Genomic DNA, 21,546 nt, shown 5'->3' with positions numbered 1-21,546 from the left:
GCTTTAAGACTTCTTTTGATTCTTTAAGCACACTCATGACAGAGGCATCACGAATAAGGCATGCTATACATTACAAAGCGAGGGATAACTTTTCCAGTATTAGCTTACTAAGGAAAGATTCTAGGATTTTTTTCAGCAGCAAATAGAGACTCAATACAACTGCAATGTTCTGATCTGAAGGAGTTTGTATGTTGTATGTTGGGCTACAACACTGAAATGAGGCCTTATTACGCAGACCTACTCAATGAGGCATATGAAACAAAGAAAATATTACATGAACTGTTTACTACATTGGAACAAAACCCTATTTGCTGCAAAAATCAGCTCACCTCTATTTTAACTTTAAGGAAATTGCTTTATTTAGAATGGAGTTTTAAACAAATACTAAGTGGCTGCACAGCTTACTGATATGCCTCAGTTGATAAAAATTAGAATATCAAGTGAAACTCTAAGACCCTTCGAATAAGTCACAGATTTAAAACCAAACAAGATTTTATGTAATCAATTTGATATTCTGCTCAGCTCTAAGTTTCCCTCTTATCTAGGCATGAAAGCTGAGACCAAGGAGATTTTTCCACCACAGTATTCTACTTTAGTAGCCAGTCACAAGTTAATTGCATGAAGGATCCCATAACTGTCTGGTTCAAAAGAATACTTCAAATCTTCTTGAACAAAAAGCATGACAACAGTCATTTGTCTGTATAAACTCCCAGGGTGACTGGAGATATTTTTCCTTTGTTCATATGTACAAACATGTACAAATATCAAACAAATAATAAAACTAGTCCAATTGCTTGTAACATCAGCTTTTAAAATGCAAAAATATAGCTTCAGAGATGAATAACAATGACAAAGCACATATGATATGTATATCAAATTAATACACTTAGATAACAATCAGCTAGGGGGAAAACTATAGATTAGTAAGTCAATTGTGTAAATGCTACAATACTTGTAGTTTATCAAAATGGAAATGACCTGTCTGGATTAAAGCTGAGCATAAGTGAATTCAGTTTGGATAAATTGTGGGAAAAATCTTCCATTTAAATTCATGCGCTATGCTTAACTATATTGATGCTATTCCAGATTTATTTGCACTCAGTTACTTACAGACCACTCTCAAAGGTATCAATTGAGCATATTTTGTCACTAAAAAATGAAGGGCCTTCTTTTTTCAGAACTTTCTGCTTTGTGTCTTGGGCTGTAATCTTGTCAGATGATATGAGCTAAGCATGGTTCAGTAGGGTCAGTGGTAGAACAGAAAACCCTAAAGAGGTGCTCCAAAGAATGATGCTGATTTAGTTGTTAGTTAACTCTTCCCCCGAGTTAATATGGAAGCAATGTCCCAGAATGGTGTTAAGCTGCAAACTGATCTGGACCTATTACTTTTTGGATGAGGTGAAAAACCTCAGATTCTGGGCCACTAAAGATCCCAAGGCACTTTCACTAGAATAAGGAAGTTAGTCGTGGTGCCTTAACCACATTCCAATTTGGGTAATAATACTCTGGCTACAGAACCTAAGCTTTCCCTTAGAGTCTCCATTACATACAGTACTTTCTCTGAACGTCACATCCTAAAGTGGTGTGAAGTATTGACCTGGGCAGTTAAATAGCTCAGAACATAGAAAATGCCATATTGGGTCAGACCAGTGATCCGTCTAGTCCGGTATTCTATCTCCAATAGTGGCTAGGATCAGCTGCTTCAGAGAAAGTGCAAAAAATTCCGTGGTATGCAGTTAGGGGCTGATATGCCATCACATAAAATTTCTAGGGAAAAAAAACATGTACCAAACCAGACCTGAATGCATGTCAAGGTTGAATGATGTGAGTCCTGTATATATACGGACAAATTCTGACCTGGTATAAATGAGTGCAAATACTGTGGGGAAAAATTGATTGCATCTCTGAGAAACCAGGTCTGAATTTAGACCACAGTATCTGCAAAATGGCTTAGAAGAGTGATGTATTGTAAGATACCACTAAAAGCAAAATTAAATTCTTTTATATGATTATAATACTACTACTAAAAGTAATGTGGAGCAGAATATCTTATTGCTGCTCAACTAACTGCAGGTGGTTTTTCTTAAAAGATCACTTTCAGTAGGGAGCTGACACATCCTCTTACTCCTGAGGATATGGGATATTTCATATATACTGTAGTCCTAAAATGATAGATGGACTGACAAACTAAAGCACCACAAACTTTCGGGAAAAGTATGTTTTTCTCTTCTGCAGTTTATAGCCCAAATATTTGAGTCCAGAGATTGTTAAAGCAATACCATGTAGTCTATAGGAGTTTGCTAATATTATTTGTATTACAGTAGAGCCCATAGGTTCCAGTCAGAGTCTGGAACAATAAAGAAAGTATTACAAGGAATTTGAAAGAGGGGATCTGGACTGCTCAATGGATTGGTCACTGGTCCTGGTCAGTAGCAACTGAACATTTTTAGCAACACCTGAATCTTGCTGAGTGGCCTCTGAGAAATCTATTGCCAGTCTTAATTCATTCCCAGCTTGTGCACAAGTCTCCCTATCACAAAACCCATAGCCACAATTGGCACCAATTGTCATGGCTGTTGGCACATTAGCAGTCTCTGCAGAGAAGCCAAGTACTGAAAAGGTCACACAGATTGAATTATGCTCTCACTCTTGGTGGTCATCCAGGTACATGGGAGGGGGAAGTTTGTAGTGCTGTAGCTTGTTGGTATCACTTGATTCTATTCTATGGATAAATGGAGGACTGCAATCTCCAGGGATATCAATCCAATTCACACAAAACCACACACTCATCCCTCCCTCTGCCTTTGATAAGTCAAGCTTTATGCAGCGGAAGTTTCATCTTAAAAGAATGCTATTCCTTGACAGAATGTATGGAACCCCAGTAACAGTACTATAAGTGCTAGGGGCCCAATCCACTGAAGTCAATAGAAAGACCCTGATAGACCATGGCTTTAGTTGGATCAGACCCTAGAGGAAGCAAAATGCACAGTAAAACAATTCACATCGGATTTAGTAAGAAAAATATTACATTCCACACGACACTTCATCCCAGTGTTTTTACTGTTTTTCTAAAGGCAATAGAAACCAGTGGCTATTATCTAAAATACAGGGCAGGACACAACTAATTAACAATTAAATAAAATTTAAACCCTCTCTTGATAATGTCAAATATTGCTCGTTCTGAGATAGCCTGTCTCTTCAAATCAAGATTAAAATTATGAATGTGAAATACTTATTTCTGTCATCATTGCCTTTCTCAGGTTTTAGACATTGCAACTGAATTGTGGGTTCTGTAACTTTCCCAAACACGTCCCAAAAATATATTCTCCCCATCTTTCACAGGAGAGCTATACCTTGAAATAAAAACAACAGGACTTGGCATTTCTATGGCAGTTTTCATCCAAACATCTTTGAACTCTTCATAAATGTTAATTAATTAAGCCTCACAACAACTTCCCAGAACCAACTATGATCCCCATTTTACAGATGGAAAAACTGAGGCACAGAGATTTTGAGTGAATTAGACTAAAGAAATCTGCATAGAAACTAGTAAGGAATCTAGGTCTGATTCCCAGTACAGTGCCATAATCACAAAACCATCTTTCCTCCGTAAATAGAGACTGAAGGCCAGATCTTTTGGCCTGCTTGTGTGGCAAAAATGGCTTTAAGGATCCTTCACACTCCCTTGATCCCTGGATAGGACAGAGGCTGGTCCATTCCTTGACATATATTAGAGCACTACACTGGCTTCCAAGGAGGAGATATCTTCATTAAATGGGCACTTTAGGGCAGCAGAATACTGATTTTTCATAATATATTTTTTTCTAAGAGCTGCAAGAGCTCATATAACTGGAATATGTAAATATGCTACCATGAAGGAATGCCTTTTTTCTACAGCAGATTTTGCATTTTCATCTGTCCCCCCGCCCCCTTTCAAATTTGGCATCTTGATAATATAGAGAATTAAAAATGAAGCATTTGAACAATTACCTTTTCTGGTGCAGAGGGACTTTGACATCTTAACAACAATAATGGAGTTTTGCTTCTAAAGCCTTTGTACATCCTAATGAAAATGTACCTCACTATCAGCTTCATCAGATGGCTTCTTGATCATGCATCAAATGCTACCAGTACTGAGAACAGTATGTCACTGGACAGAGTAGAACTGTACTTCAGACTGAAAACAACACACCTGGTTGCAAGACAGCTGCTAGCCCAGTTCAACATGCTTAACTTGCTATTCAGATAAACAGAAAAACTCTCATGCCGTAAATAGGTCAATAAACTCAACTTCAGTTTCACTTTTGCTCTTCAGCATAGCTTTAGAGTGAAACTGTAAGTGCTACAAAAGCTAAGCAAGTCAATAACATTCAAAGAACATATTTGAATAAACAGTAAAAGACAAAATTCTGCCCTCAGATACACCTGGTTTTCATTCATGTCAATGGGAACCAAGTATTTGCCTCCAAGGACTATATGTGTGATGCTCTTTTACTGTTAATGGCATTGTTGAGGCTTATATGAACTGGCCATGGAAAGAGTAAGAACAGAGCATATACTATTCTGAAGCAAAACACTGGTCCATCATATTTGATATCCTATCTCTGGCAGCACCGGGTTCTTTATGGTAAGGAGAAAAGCCAAACCTTAATGCACATAGCCAGTTGTGAAATTATATTGTGGAGGAAATTTACTTATTGACATTTGATTAGTTCTAATTTAGCATGGAAAGGTACCTTCAGTATATTGGAGGTTAAGATTTAACTAGATACACAATTAATGCTTAATTATGAGCCACAGTGATGATACCTTCTTTCTGAGCAAGCACTTCTGAAGGCCCTGGTGTATACACTTGTAACTCCAAAAGAAGTGACACTAAGAAAATGAATTTAGACACAAAGAGCTCTGATATGTGTTAAACAGAACTTGGTATCCTACCAAATAATATCAGCAAGAGCACTTTAGGCTGAAATCTGGCATCAATTCTGGGCTTATAAGAACTGCAACTACTCTAAGATTGAGTCATTTAATATAACTAATCTCTAAAGTCTTGAAATGCACTTATTTAGTTTTTATTTTCATGGCAGAAGGATTTTAGGTATCGGAATGGAATTGTTTTTGAAAGTCATTGAACTTGGAATTTAAAACAAATTCAAAAATAATTTATCTTGAAGAACTGCTTTACTACCCATGCATGTAGAATAAAATTGTAGAGCATATACTCGTATTTTAAAGATGTGAAACAAAGTCAGATGATCAAAGATCAATGCAGAGTGTTTATCTGCACTAATATATTGGCAATTCTTTAAAATCAAACTCCTACTCTGTATATACTATATATGATAAAAGGTCTAACCCAATTAACAGCAACAGAAATATGAATCCAAAGAGCATGAATAGCTGGCTCAAAGCACTTTAGCAGAGTTTATTGAATAGAAACCCATATACATACTGAAGTTATTAGTTGTATTTTGTATCAGAAGTAATGATCACTGTTGATATTTACATGTTATAAAAGAAATATATAGAATAACCTACGAAAGGTAGCAAATAACACTGTTATTGAAATGTAGATGAACCAAAAAGAATGAAAGAATTAAAAGGTGCAACTCCATTCTCAATATGCCAGACTATTTTAATAGGTTATCATGTTAAAATATGCCTTTTCTAACTAATTGTCAACAATTGTTATCATACGTAACCTAATTTCTTATTTGTCCTTTAATATCTTAAAATATGTTTAGGCAAAGTGGCAGCTTTTAATAAGAAACTAAACATGCTGTTAATGACTGTGAGGCAGTTATTGTTAACAAGTTGCTGGTATGATGCCTAAGTGTATATGATCACTAATGAGACAAAGAAAATACCATGTAAATGACCTTCCCAATGCAGGCCTGCAGAAGACCAAAGCCTGACTGAAGTCTTGAAGGGGACAACTGCATGTGCCCAGATACAGCAGAGGTCTCTTTTGCCTTTGATCTAATGATCTATGTTAGTGATACTCAGACTGAAGCTTGGGAGCTGCAAGTGGCTCTTTAATGTGTCTCCTGTGGCTCTTTCCAGCACATGATATTAAAAAACTATGTGATTTAATTATACACCAATCTAAGTTATTAACTAACCAGGAAATCAGGATGCTCTTACTGTTATTAACCAATTGTAGAATACTTGGTCAATCAATTACAACTCTTCTTATCCCACCCTATAATATTCTGCAGCCACATTTCCTGTTCTGATTTCCTTCTCTTTCTCCTACGCTCAGTTGTGTGTCTTCTTGCATGGTGTGTCTCTCTCTCATTCCTCAAACCCACTTCCTTCGTGAAGCCTTAGTCATGGCTTTCTTGCCAGTAGGACTCCACACCTTCATTGTCTGAACTCTTCTGTGTTGTCCTCATGGAAGCTTTTTGGGGCAGTTATCTTCTCTCTCCATGTGTTTTGTAAAGCACTCAGAATTATATAAAATACATCTAGGGCCTGATTTACAGAGATGCTGGGAATGCCCCATTTCTTTTTACTTCAGTGGAGGTAGTGGGTCATCAGCACCTGTATAGATCAGGTCCATAAGCATTAATAGCTTTTATTGTTATGCTGGACATTGTGTGAAACCTTGTTGAAGTTGGTGGGATAAAAGTAAAAATAACAATCTATGGAGACAAGATCCTATTGTAAAAATTGCATGCAATCATGTAATTAATGCTGTAATTAGTGCACAAAATGGCTGAATTAAGGTTGCTCTAATGAAATGTTTAAAATTGGTGTATCATGTTACTGGTATAGTACAGTAATCAAAGATAAAAAGAAAAGCCACAATTCTCTACCAAGTGGAAATGTCTCATAAAATATGCAGGTGGTCTTGACTGCCCTGTGCTTGAGCATTTGGTCATTAGGAAACATTTCATAATCTCTTAGACTAATGTTCTGTAGTTACTACTGAATCTCACATTTTTTTTACTGGACTGATGTATATTTTGCACTAACTAATATAAATATGTTGCTAGAAGAATGAGTTTCCTTAAAATGATAAATATTAACTCTTCCCACAGATAGAGCAGCTCTTCCACTGCAGTGCTAGCATGAGAACTGAGGGATTTGGTAACATTTTTATTTAATAGATAGGACAGAGAGTCACTCCTTGGTAGTACTTCAGTCCCAACACTCCTTGCAGCTGAGAGCTCCTCTTGTGGGGTCTGAGAGAACGAAGAACTTGGAATGCTTTTACTGTTTGTTGTTTAAATGAGGTTAAGTCTGAGGATATATGAATATACAATAGAACGTTTTCTCATCTAGAGAATGGAAATTTGGGATACTAAAACTATGACAAGAAGGTTTAATCAGCTCTATTTCTAAAAATTTAGTATTTTTGTACTGCTTGCATTAGCAGAATAATCATTAGCAAGAAATGTTCCTGTTAATTCATCCTGACTGCTACATTAAAATGTAATGTAGCTATAAATCTTTAAGAGCAGCTTTTTCCAAGAATATTCTAATTTGTTCAATCTATTTTCAGTTCACTGACTGCAGCTGAGAAGGATTCTAGTTTTGCTTTAAGTTTACTTCAAGTCATAGAATATTCTATTCTTTTGTTTTTGCCAGAAAAAATGATGACCAATTACATTATTTGGAATAACAGGAAACAAAAGACTTGTCAAACCAATGTAAGTGGTTTCAGAAGTTAGATAATACAGGCACAAAGTTACCGTAATTGTATTATCCATTATTTACACTTCCATATAATGTATTAGTATGTATATTGTGTGTGAGTATTTCTACCACCTATGTCTTTTTTTCTGATAGAAGTGGAGTCTGTTGCCATTCAGGGCACAGTGTAACACCCATGTCTTTTCTTGGTCTATTCCTAAAGGCATGGGTGGGACGTTCATGCTTATTTTATGTTAAAGTAATATATTTGTTTATTTATTCTGTCAATATAATTTCTTCAATGTTTTTTGGGAAAATATATATGTGCACTTTGTATGGGAGGATTTTATAAACAAAGAACACGACACAGAGATGCAATATAAAAACTTTTTCACACTGAGTTTGGAATGAGTTGATTACAAATGAGTATTCATCGCCAATCCTTTCCACTGTTGCCAGGCCTTTTTGCCCTTGGGTGTTATTTTATGGTGTTCATTTTAATAATGTTTAAACCGTATGACCGTATTCTACTTAATCTTCTCCTCATTGGTTCCTGCTTCTAATCACAGTGGTTTAAAACTATCTGATGCAAATTCCATAGGGCTAGATTGAACCTTTGTTCAATGTTCTGAATATATTGTGGTGTGCAGCTGCAATGTCCCCGTAGAATTGTCTCGAGGTAGAATTGTAGTGAAGAGATAGGGGATAGTGTGTAACTTTGACATATCCCGGATGAAAAGTTCCAGAGGGGTAGCCATGTTAGTCTTTATACAGCAAAAACAACCAGAGTCCTGTAACACTTTAAAGAGTAACAAATTTAATTTCTGCAGGCATAAGCTTTTGTGGGCTGCAACATCTGACATCTTTGCATCTGATGAAGTGGGTTGCAGCCCACGAAAGCTTACGCCTGCAGAAATTAAATTTGTTACTCTTTAAAGTGCTACAGGACTCTCGTTGCTATATCCCAGATGCTTTCTCGTTGCTCCTCTGGCAGGTATAATTTGCTATAGCTCTTTTCCTTGTGTAGCATAATCCCCTCCCTCCTTGTAGCAAGTCCTCTCTGCTGGTACATTGGGATGGTGGATCCAAGGGTGTGTTAATTCCCCTCCCTCTCTACCCTCTTGTTGTAGGAGGAGTTAATGGCAACATGGAGCATAACCGCCCACACCTTGCCCAGAGTGGTGATTTGGGCAAGCCATGTAGAGGGGAAATGGTTTACCACTTTATTTCCCTGTAAAAGCACTAGGGCAAGTGACAGTCTTGTCCATAACGAGACAATTTGCATTAAAAGTACATACAGAAATGATTTTCCATCAATGCCTGTCTGTAAAAGCTAATAATAAAGTTCCATGACAATATTAATATGCAGTGGTTAAAAAAAAGATTAAACAAGGCTAAAGCTTTAAATAAATAATGCTGGGGCAATACAGCACTACAATGAATGACAGCTTAATCCTTTAAACCTAAATAATTAAATCAGGTGTCCACTGAGGTATTTTGTTGTTTCAGGACCATCTGGCAGTACCCATATACCCCAGCAATCAGAAATACAGAAATTTTAACTTCTTAAAGGTAATGAATTTTAGTGATTTTTACAGTACTTATAATAGTAGATAATGATATGGTACAGCATGTAAAATTAAAGAAAATGTACTAAGGAATGATAAATGATATTTGGTATCTTTGACTCATGTCTCTCCTCTCCAATCCATACAAAACGCAACTGCTACTATTGTCTTCCTTGCTTGTCATGATGCCCGTATCACATCCCCTCTCTAAATCCCCTTTCACCATAGCAAATGCATCTATCCCCCTCCCCCCTTCTTATCTGTTCTTGTCTCTTATTACATCCCTCCCCGCCCTCTCTACTATCTCTGTAACTCCAGTCTTGACCATTCATGCCTCTAATAAAAGGCTTTGTTAGAGCTGGTCAGAAAAATTCTGACCAAACGTTTTTTGTCAGTATTTGATGAGTTGTTGAAATCAAAATGTTTCATGGAGATGCTTTGATTTCAGCAAAGGTCTGATAAGAACCCTTTGAAACCTGCTTGGTTTCCTGCCAGTTTGCATGCCTAGCTCCTCAGCAGCTTGCCTGCTGGACTGCCACAGATTCGTAACCCCAGGGATTCCAGGTCTCTGGCTTTGGGGAGCCTCCATGTGAGCTGCCTCTGAATTAGGGCAACAATCCTGTATTCGGAGGATTTCTGAATATTTTTGTTCTGAATCAGAATGAAACCAAATTTTGAAATCCTCTACAAAACCTTTCTGTGCACAGCTCTAGTCTTTTTGTGCTCTCCCATGCTGGGGTATCCTCCTTGAACTGCCCTCTCCTCCTTCAAATCTCTTCTTTAAATCCAATTCTGCCATGAAGTTGATGAAAATTATTCTGAGAAGCAGTCTGAGAAAGATGACTTATTTACATGCTAGATATAATGCCAAACAAGGCAAACAGCAAATCCACATAAGTATTCGCAAAATATGAATATCTGATTCTCTTCCTTTTCACCCCACTTTTCAGGCAGCTCCTCATTTTGGATTGTAAGCTCTTCTGGGCAGGTACTGTGTCTACCTCAATAATAAGGCACCTAGAAAAATACTGCCTCAATACTGATTGGGGCTTCTGAGTGTTACAAGAAATACTAAATAATAACAATAACAGTAATTTAGAATTTCTCTTTCTAACAGACTAACTAGTTTTGGATACCATAATTGAGCTATTTTATTCAAAAGTAAAGGTAAAAGAACTTTAGAAAATGTGCTTGAGGAGCAAAGTTGGACAAACAGGAGAAGTATGTATTGAAAATGTTTTCTAAATCGAACTCTCTGACCATGCTTGCACTCCTCTAGTCTTCAGGCATTGCTCCTTATCCAATCATGGAGCAGAAACCAGATCAGATGCATTAGGTAACAAATCACACAGAGTAAGGGTGACATTCTGGCCCCATTGAGATCAATGGCAAAACTTTCATTGACACCATGGGGGCAGGATTTCACTATGAATACATAATACTTTGACAGAAATACTAGCTACAAAAAAATTGCAAAAATCCCATAGACTCAAATATATTTGTAAAAACTATATGTCAAACAATGATGAATAATCAACACAGTGCTGAAGAACACAGTTGGTCCACAGATAATGTGTGAAGAGGGAAAAAAGGCCAAATCCAAGGAATTAAATATTCAGAAAGAAAAGTTCAACCAGTTCTATAAATGAAAAAAATTCAAAGTTCCCAACACCAGAAAGAGAATTAGAACTGGCATGGAATTAATTTGTTAATGTTTGCATAGCACTTTTCATGCCATACAGGAGCTAAATATTGTTAATAATTTAAGTGGAAGAAAAATAGGGTACACTGATTAATTAAATACTAGATTTTAAAGCAGTCCTGTTTGTGAGGCATGCTGGTTTAGTGCATGTGTTTTATTGGAAAACCATTGTCACTTTTTCTAGTATGTCATGACACCCCATCCCACCCATCCTATCCTTTTTTATTATTATTATTATTTTGATGGCAGTGTCTGTCTGGACACATATAAAAAGAAAATGCCTAGAAAAGAGAAATGTGTCAGGCCAATTTGATTTTTATCAATGCCAGAGAGTCACTTGCAAATTATGTGGGATTATCATTATCTTCACATTGGATGCCAACTCCCCCAAACGTTAGGGCAGAAAGATACCATTGTGTTATTGCTTTAGAAGATTAATAATAAATTGGATCACACAAAGGTTGCAATTGCTGCTCTGGGCTCTAAATATGAACAGATGGTAGCCTACATAAATAATTTGGAAGGCAGAGCGGGCACACCAGAATGTAATGCATTTTAATGATGGACTCCATTGAAAATGGAGGGATCAAATGTGACCTTAAGGGCCTACTCATAATCCCATTGACCTCAAGGCAAAAATCCTATTGATTTCAATAAGAGCAGGATCAAACCCTCATTTTGTAGCATATCCAAGGAGAGAAAGTCCGAGATTAAGAGCTGGAAAATATCCAGGATAGGCCTACATCTTGCAAGCTGCTAGGTTTGCCTGTTAAGAAAGAGTGAACATTATTCCCTGCATAAACATTTAAATGTCCTGGGCTGTGCCATGGGACCTTTAATGAGCATAAGTACCCAGAACCCTGACTACCACTCTCCTCTGAAAGACAGTACCTCCTGGAAAAAGGGGCACCAGAATACCACCTGGGGGTGCTGGTTCAAGATTGACTTGTGCTACCTAATGAACTGCCAATACTGCATCCTGCAGCACTGGACCATTTCTTGAGGGTCTCTCTTCCAAGTCCCAATCCAGCCCAACCCTGCTTAACCCGTGAACCTAATAAGATCAGAGCAGAAAATGGCATCACTATAGACAGCTAAAATATGACTATTTTTCCTTAGATAGAAAGTTAACATACACAGTATTTTAAATGTTCCAAAATGTTTGCTTCAAATTTGTGTGTGTAAGGATTTCTTAAGATACATATAACTGGAATAAAACAGATTTCATTCTATTTTCTTCCTGAATCTGCCAAGTTTTGCTCCAGTTATCAGTCTTCAATGGCAAATACTAATCCTTTAATACCTCATTGGATTGCTGGGCACAAACATCAGATATCACAGTACTGAAAAATGACGCGCTGGCTATGATAAACCAGTGCTCTTTTGAACATGTTCTACATGGCCACAGATATGACAGTCTTTCTCTTTAGTATTCTCAGTGAAGTACAACAATGTTTTCTTTGATCTCAGTTTAAAACATTATTTCTCTTTCAGTGCCTTATGAATTCCTTCAACAATTCAGAAGACCTTATAATAAACTGTTGCTTGAATTCCATGTTTCTGTGCTTTACAACCAGAATACAAACTGCTAGCCTGGCCTACCCTAAAGCTGTCCTCGGAACGATTTATAAGATCTAATTAGAAAATAGAGTATGCTGTATCAAGTTATTGAATAGCAGTAAAGAGGTTTTGTAGTTCATTGGTCCAAAACACTACTATTCAGTCAATTAATTTGTGACAGTGTACTCGGAGGTGAATATACAGAGAGATTATTATCTACATGCTAAAGCTTACACTTTAGTCTAATATTGTTAGACAAAATATTGTTAATAATATTCCATTATTGTCTTTCCATTCCATGAATCCTATCTCTGATTCTGCTCTCTCCACTACACAGGAACTATTCTCGCTGAGGTCTCAAGGAATCTCTTCTGACCTAATTTCAGGTCTTCTACTTTGCCTTTATGCTCCTTGATTATGCTGCAGCCATTGACATCACTGATTACACTCTCCTCCTCCAGTATGATCCCCAGCCCTCCTCTGGCTTTCACATCTCTGTCCTGTAGATTCTTTCTGATCACTCTTACATCATCTTATCGCATCAGGTTTGAACTTCTTGTTCTCTCCTTTAGTGTCCTGTACAACTTCTCCCTGTCTACATTTTTTATGTCCTCCCTCATCTCCTTCACTCCACTACCAATGACAGCTTCTCAGCTGCTTTCATTGCCTTCTCTCACAGTCCTGTCTTTTTGCCTCCGTTCACTCAGCTGCTATGCAGAACAAGACTGCCTGTTTCTAGTGCACCAGGCATCATTTCTTCTACGTATTCAAATCTTTTCTGACTGATAACGCTCACAAACACTTTCCCATAAGAGATGAATGTTTTCCTCTATCCAACATTATATAAGAGGGAACACAAAACAATAAAATAACTTCCCACAAAAGCCTGGTTAATTGCTTTCTCTGGATCTCCCAGCCTTTTTTGACTTTCCTCTCTCTCTTTTTTGAATCACATTATTGCCATGAATATCTGGAGTGTATCATCAAAAGGAGCTCCGTACTACGAATTATTACACTGGATGCTCTGGAGTAAATAACATGTAGTTTAATCCTCAAGTATTGTTTTTACCCAATAGGCCTACTAAGTTTCTAACAAACTGCCTACTACTTGTTTGCACTACCTACTGGAACAACTCTGTAGCCACCACTGGGCCTGATCAAAAATAAATGAGAATTTTGCCTGCAAAAAGACAGCAGGGTCTGGTTTATTATGGTTAGCTGCGTTTACTGCTGAACAAATCTACACAATGTGTTTTACTTGCAAAATCCCATCATCTTAAATAACAACTAAAAAGAAGGAACTGGATTGCCTTCAGGAGAGCTGCACTGCACGTCGCATTTCTTCTCACTGCACTCAGCAGGTTAACCTAGGAGTTTAACAGGGTAGAGAGTACTGATCGATTTATAATTGCTTCCTGTAACAGGCTGTCATTTTCTTTTCTTTTTCCTTCTGGGGAGAAAGTTCATAGAATCATAGAAATGTAGGACTGGAAGGGACCTCAACAGGTCATCTAATCCAGTTCCCTGCACTGAGGCAGGACTTAATATTATCTAGGCTATCCCTGACAGGTGTTTGTCTAACCTGTTCTTACAAACCTCCAATGAAGGAGATTCCACAACCACCCTAGGTAATTTGTTCCAATGCTTAACTTCCAGATCATCAAGGCCGCACAAATAATGGAGCCAAACAGAGTTTGTTTCACCAGATGTTATCGTACAATGTAAAAAATATTTTTTCCAGTTGAACAGTCAGCCTTTTAGTACCAGACATTTGGTATGTATTTAGCTACAAAGTTACTTTGGAACTGTACTCTTTGTGTCTTATGTAGTGATAAATTGTTCTTTAATTTCTCCCACGGGCTGAATGTAGCTACCATTTCAATCTCTAACTTGCTTTAATGAGGGCTGAAATTTATAGAGTTCAGCTTGTGAGATAACACAAGTCTCTGACATACAGCAGAAACAAATACTTCTCAGATAGAGGAGGATTCTCTGGATAACTTTCAAGTTCAAGGAATATCCTAGAAACTCTAAAAAAATACCTCTGTTACTCCTAAGTCTTTTGTGGTGTCCTAATAAGCATAATGAATATACACCCAGGTCACAGGGACATTTGTGCATAGTTTAGGAATATTGATTGATTTTCTTCTCCTGAGTGGAATGTATGTGTTTTTGAATTCTCAGCCTTTTCTTTTTATACTTACTTCTTCTGTTATAAATATTGTTTTACATGAATGTCAATGCATTCTCTTTGGAGATAATATGTTATAGAAAAAATATTATTTATGTTATATTTACGTTTTCCTTGCCTAAACTGAATACTTTCCTTAAGAATGTAGGGAAAATTATATTTTATTCTGTTGTTGAGTTTGTTTAGTTTTACATCAAAGATGAATACAATTAGACCTTTAAATCGTATAAAATAGTTATTGGTTATTTTAACTCATCTTCTCCATAACTTTAGGCTTTAAAAATCTTTTGGTTACATTTTATGGGCATGTTAACACTTTTAAGTAATATTTATAACAAGTCTTTGTATGTTTACAATTCCTTTCACCAAGGATGTTAGATATTAATGATTTAAGACTTCAAATTTAGGAAAGTAGTAGTATTTCCATTTTACAATGGTGAAGTGACTTGCCCAAGGTCTTTACTCCTACTCCATCTTTCATGCTGTACACCCTTTCACCCTTAATATTTCTCGTCTCATTCTTCCACTCACAATTCCATGCTTATTTTCTGGCTACCCTTTATACCTGGGGCCACCACCCTACTCTTTTACAACCAGGTGTCTCAGTTCTCCATTTCACTAAACCAGGGGAAATATTATGAAAGTGAAAACTCTTAACACCTCCATGAGTGATTTGTGTTGGAAACCAATCCAGGTGGGCTCGCTAGTCTAATTAATAGTTTGCACTAATTACCTTCCAGAGCATACTTCATATCCTGGGCAAATAGAGTCCACATGATTTCAGCACTGACTTTTCCCATGTTCAGTTCTTGAGGGAACCTGAAATCAATCACATTACATCAGTTCATCTGCTGCTAGAAATTATATTAGCAGTACAGCAGAAATGCAAATATTTGTGTATAAAATCACACTAAAGCCATGCACTGCACTGCATTTTCTGTTTTGTACAATTATGTTAACCATGTAGGAAGATCAGCCTTCAGATATGCACTACTGTCAGCATAAATGTAATAATATTAGGGCCCTAATTCAATAGTGAATTATGTTCTGTACCAATGATATAAAAGTGCACATTTACAAACATGAAGTCAGGTCCATCCTTGGTGTAAATCCACTGAGTTCCACTGAGTTATGCCAGGAAGGGATTGGCCCCCTGGATGACACTACTGTTCCTAACTCCTTGCAGCACTACCGGCAATCTGAAGACACAGATGAAACAAGTAAAGAGCAGTAACTAACACAGATGGGAAGACTGCACACTGTTAATTAAAGCTTTTACTACTCATCTCCTGTTTCATATGCTCTTTGAAAATAGTCTGTTTATACAGTGGTTGCTATTAAGAAGTCAACATTTGCATACATTTAGTGCAAAATAAGGAAGGAAACAGAAAGGAAAAACTGTGCTACCTCAATTATCATTCTATAATAGCTGTTGGCAAAACCGGGCTTTTTAATGACAGTCACTATGTGTTTCTGATCAGGTTAAAAAAGTGTGTGTGTGTGTAAATATTCTGCTCTTGTTCTGAATGTGGAACTCAATATCAAAGGGCATTCAAAGAATGGAGCCAGGGCAACTCATGCCCCTAAAATTAGAGATTTCAAAGTCCTGTATTTAAACTCAACTGGATAAATGGATGCCAAATGTAATGGAGTATGTAGGTGCATAGTGAGATTCAGATGAACACGCCAGCTTTTCACCATAAAAATAATGATTACAGACCAAATACTATCACCTTTGTTAGGAACCACATGCAGAGCTCCAAGTAAAATTTGGCTGCGTGTGTTAACAAAGGATCAGATTATCTGCTGGTGTAAATTGACACCGCTCCAGTGGAGTTGACTTAACTATGCCAATTTACATCAGCAGAGAATTTGACCCTAAGTATTTTAATTGCATAAAATAACATTTTATTTCATCACGCATAACAGCGAAGTGAAATTAAGGATCAAATACCTATCACATTATATTCTGACCATATACTGCTCAGCTGTCTTTGAACATGCCAGTTGCTTCAGTTCTCATCAACATACACTGCATTCCCTCCAATCCCTCATAAATTATAGCAAAACAGATTGCCTCATTTTTATCAAAGTATTATTCAAACTAGGGAAATAATGGTGTTTTTAACAATAGTGACTTTATGACGTGTTTGAAAGTTCTCTTTTTGCCAATTAAAGAGTGCGAGTTACAGTGATTGTCTCATGTGAGGGAATAAAGTCCCATGCTGATTGTACTGGTGGACATGTGTGAAATTTTTACATACTCTTTGTACAAATCAGATCAACCTCAGCTATCACCAGCCCATATGCTACAATGAAAATAAATAATATGAATGTTCTTTAAAAATGGAATACACCAGACTCTGATTTTCCCAGGACACAAGAATATTTCTATAGCTGATTAGCTACTGAATAAGCTTGAAAAAGAATTCATAGGTCAGATTATTGGTTTGCATTGTATGAAATTTCTCATTTTATGGCTGCTGAATTACTCATCTTAATAATAATTCTGTTAAATATAAAACTATGTTATTTGTGCTTCAAACACTTTTGAAGTGAAACATCAACACTTTTGCCAGTTAAATTGATTTAGTGTGCTAACAAATGACTATGCTTATAGTTCTGAAGATTCTGTGTTATCCATAAAGTACAAACCTCTCAGAATCCGAACCTACTGTACGCAATATATGATGTTTTCAAATACTATCATACATCTCTCTAGGACTCCTTTTAGTTCCCCATTTATTGATGTGTGTAAGTTCCATGGAATTTAAAGATCTAGCTTCCACAGAATCTAATCCTGACTCAGAAAGCAAAAAAAATTTGCTTATGATATTATCCACGGAACACCAGCGTTGGTAGTATTCCACTCTCTTCTCTGTATAACACCACTGTGGAGCCTCCATTCCCCAGGCTACATGCACACCTTTACTCTAGTGATGGCCACGAGAAAACAAAGAGAATTTCTCAGCATCTACTGCTACCATTCACTATCTTGACCATTTATTATTGCAACCCCATCATAGTCAGAGAGCAAGAGAAAGAGAGAGAAATATATTATGGTAATTGGGCTCTGTAAACAAATTGTTTTCACTCATTAGTAACAGCAATGAGGAGCTGATTCATGCCTTTGTTTTATTCAGTCATTCAATAAATTGTGTTGCCACAAGAAAATAAAATTGTATATTCCACTAACTTGCTGTGCAGTCTTTTTATTCTTTATCCTGTTTATTAATGTACAATGATTCATACCAATTATAAATATCTTATACTGCAAAACACATTATCCAGAAACAGTTTATTAACTAGATTTATTACATAGGACCATCTTTCAGAAATAAGTAAAAATTATCTACTGATGCTAAATGTGTGTATGCACATATAAATTATAATGGGTGAAAACTTACTCATTTAAATGGAGGTATTAAATGGAGGTATTGTATGTTGCATATGATTTGACTATATTTTTCAAATACTGTTAGTTTATAGAAGAATGCACAGTCATTGTAAGAACGCCATTGGTAGACAACTTCTGTGTGATTTATATTTTCTTAAATGGAATGCAAAACAATAATTTTTCTACTCTTTTCAAACAATTATTGCAAAGGAAATTAAAAACTCTGTTACAGATTTTTCATTGTTTACATTTTGATAGACTTGGCAAAATTCATTTAAAAATAATTTCAATGGATATCAGTGATGTTTGTTAATAATCATTTTTTCAATTTTTATTGACAAATTTTCATAGCTGTGGGAAATTATGGAGGGTCAGATAATGGGGGAGCTTAGAATAATTACTTAATGACAGCGGACACTGAGATTTAAAAACTTAAAGCTTTATAACTGTTAAAACACAAGTTGTCAGAATCACATCAAAGTTCTCAAGTTGCAATTTTCTTACTTCACTCTTCTGTAAATTTTGATGATCAATGGCAATATTTTTTGTTGGTTTGTGTGTGTACAGTGAAATAGCCATTTACCCACATTTAATGATAAAAAGCTAATCCTTTCCAAGCCTACATTTAGGTAAGTAGGGTGGATAAATATAATTGCATTTAGCTACTTTTTAATAAAGGAAGGAAAATGCAACCTGAGATGGGGTGTTTGACCCACACTTGCCCTAAAGGAGTTAATCTATGCTAAGTAGAGGGGCAATTAACCAAACAGGCCACATTTGAGGGGAATCAGGTATTTAGTAATCCCCTGACTGAATAATAAGGGAACCCAGCTGAGGAGGAACAACTGGGCTGGGTTTATAAGACAGGAAGTTGGCAGCAGAGAAGAAGGCTGCAGGCAAGTTGTCTGCATATACTCACTGGGACTAGAAAAGGGGGAGAGAGCTAGAAGGTTAGGAAAGCCTCATGGAAAAGCCAAGAAATTCCAGGGTGGAGCAGACCTTAGCTGCTGATTACAGGGTCCCTGAATTGGAACCCAGAGTAGAGGGCAGGCTTTGGTTTCCCCTAACGGCCATGGGGGGAAGTGGTGTCAGCTGGGCAGTGAATGGGAAGACAGCCTGAGCCCATTCATAAGATCCTTTGTTATCCCAGTAGGGGAGGACACATGTGACTTGACTGAAGGGTTAAGCTAGGAACACAGAGCATCTTGCCTCGCTGAGAGCCAGGAAGAGAAGGTGGAAAGGAGATGTCTGACCTGGGATCAGCTAATCTCCAGAGTAACCAGGAGGAAGTGCACTCGGGATGAGCAGACTCCTGTGACACAACCCAAAAGTGCACGGTCATAGAAACATGCATCTTTTGCACAAAATCGATTATAAATACTGAGTAATGGTGCTAACAGTCTGGAGGGGTATGAGCCAATCATTAAATAATTATGAAGGGCTGAAACCTAGCATAACTCTAAATTTCTAGAAAGATTTAGATCAGATGGAATCTTCCACCTCAGCTCTCAAAACTCAGTATGGGCTCTCAGCCAGTCAAACAGTCTCAGCATGCCAGACTGTTTTCTTCACACATCAGATGTTTTTGGATACTCCCATGCAATTCTTGCTGGGGTGCTCCTGACCCAGTATGTGAGATTTAAAGACAACAGACGAGCAGAAGGAAATCCCAGACCCGCTATTGGACACGGTGGAATTTCAGCAAACATAGATGTGGAGGTTTGTAGGGTTATGAGGAATGGGATGGAAAGTGGGGAATAAAAGGAAGCGGTCATAAGGATAATGGGAGTTACTTGATCAAAGTTCAAAGGCTCAGCCACACATCTGATTGTATTCATAGGGGAGCAAGATTTGGGTGAGATGGGGTAAGGAAAAAATAATCCAGTACAAGTAAATAAAGTCTAACTGGATTGATCAGAGAGAGAGGGTGACAGATAAATCAAGGATGTAACAAATTTAAAGAAGAGGAAAATATGAAGAAGACCTCAGAATGCCTGGATTATGTTTACGAACATGGAAACTTGGTAAGGTTTAATCAAGCCACTAAATGTTTTATATTGTTTAAGTTATTACTAGTGCCTAACAAACTCAAAAAAACCAAGAATACTGTGATTTAAAGCCAACAATCCAGTATCCTGTTGTGGAGAGTGCAATAAACAATCCTATCATATGTGCTGCCATAACTTCAGTGAAACTGAAAAGTTAAGGACAAAAGGACAACCTTACATGTTCTCTTGCTTTCCTGGGTTTAAAGCAGAGCCTTAACTTTATTTTACAACAGCTTTTATGTTTACTTTCCGTGTCCAGTGTCATTGTAGATGCCATTAAAAATTCAGCATTAGCAATACGTACCACACAGAGGTATCTGAGATCACAGGATGTTCCTCCACATACTATGGAAAATAATGGCCATATCCCTGACACTACAAGCGTGATAAATGTTGGTAAAATTATACGGTTGAAATTACTGAATCAATCAAAACAAGTGTTTAGCATGGAAATGGACCATTAAATATTGCAAAATTAATGTCATTACAGTCAGGATAAATATTTGACTAAATGCTAAAGGGGGAAGTTTGTCATTTGTGATGTACTTTAAATGAGCAATCACGAGGCCACAAACTGCAGGCAAGAACTTTCACTGAGGAGAATGGGAAGTACATGAATGGATCAATGGCAGTATAATACCAATAATAAACTGAAGCAACATCTGTAGGGCAAAATTTTCAAATGCGGTCACTGGATCTAAGCATCTCCATTTTTAGGTCCCTAAATAGGAATTATTTTCAGAGGACCTGAGCATCCACAGCTTCCACTGACTTTCATTCTCAAAACTGAGTTTGGATTCCCAAAAATGGAGGAGTTGAATATCAGCGGGTGCTTTTGAAAATTTAGGCCACAGGCCCAATCTTGCTCCCACTGAATGCAATGGAAAAACTCTTACTGAGTTCAGTCAAGCCCTAATATATTAAGAAACAGGACAAATTACATTCTTCTCTAGTGTTGGACTTAGTTAATAAAAAAAATACCTCTGGATACCTACTTGAGGTTTAATGTCTGGATTCATGTTCTTTGTAGTACTAAGGTAATGAAATATGAAACATAAGCTGTACAGGGTAAACTGGTCAATGCACGTTTCCATGGTTGTCTGGTATTACCTCTCAGCTGAGCAAACAGAGTAAACAAATATTTCACTGGTCTCAGGGATTCTCGCTCTTTTCATTCATGTACTCTTGCTGTGTGCAGTAATATCTATGGTAGCTTATTTGTTCATAAACTATATATTTCACAGGAAGCGTCCTTGCTGAAGGTGTGCTGAAATATTCTTTAGTGGTCATATATAACACAAATATAAACACACAACCTGTGACTCATCACAGGACACAAGCAATATCAAACATTCTGCTCTTTGCACAGCTCACATAAAATTCAGTCATCGGGTTTTTAAATTAACTAATTTATTTTTACACTTATATTATGAATCTGCTTT

At 37.0% G+C, this 21,546-nt stretch overlaps 1 protein-coding gene across 1 annotated transcript in view; it reads right to left on the bottom strand.

The window, feature by feature from the left end:
• Positions 1-21,546, bottom strand: part of UNC13C (unc-13 homolog C) — a 325,566-nt gene that overhangs the window by 91,996 nt on the left and 212,024 nt on the right. Inside the window, 1 exon segment of the mRNA XM_067555862.1 lies at positions 15,393-15,478. Coding sequence (XP_067411963.1) covers positions 15,393-15,478 — 86 coding nt within the window.

This window comes from Emydura macquarii, unplaced genomic scaffold, assembly GCF_026122565.2.
Source record: "Emydura macquarii macquarii isolate MOO-44397 ecotype Brisbane River unplaced genomic scaffold, CSIRO-AGI_Emac_v2 contig_1644, whole genome shotgun sequence".
Lineage (NCBI taxonomy): Eukaryota > Metazoa > Chordata > Testudines > Chelidae > Emydura > Emydura macquarii.
Note: the sequence above shows the minus strand (reverse complement) of the source record. Positions and strands in the feature narration are given on the sequence as shown.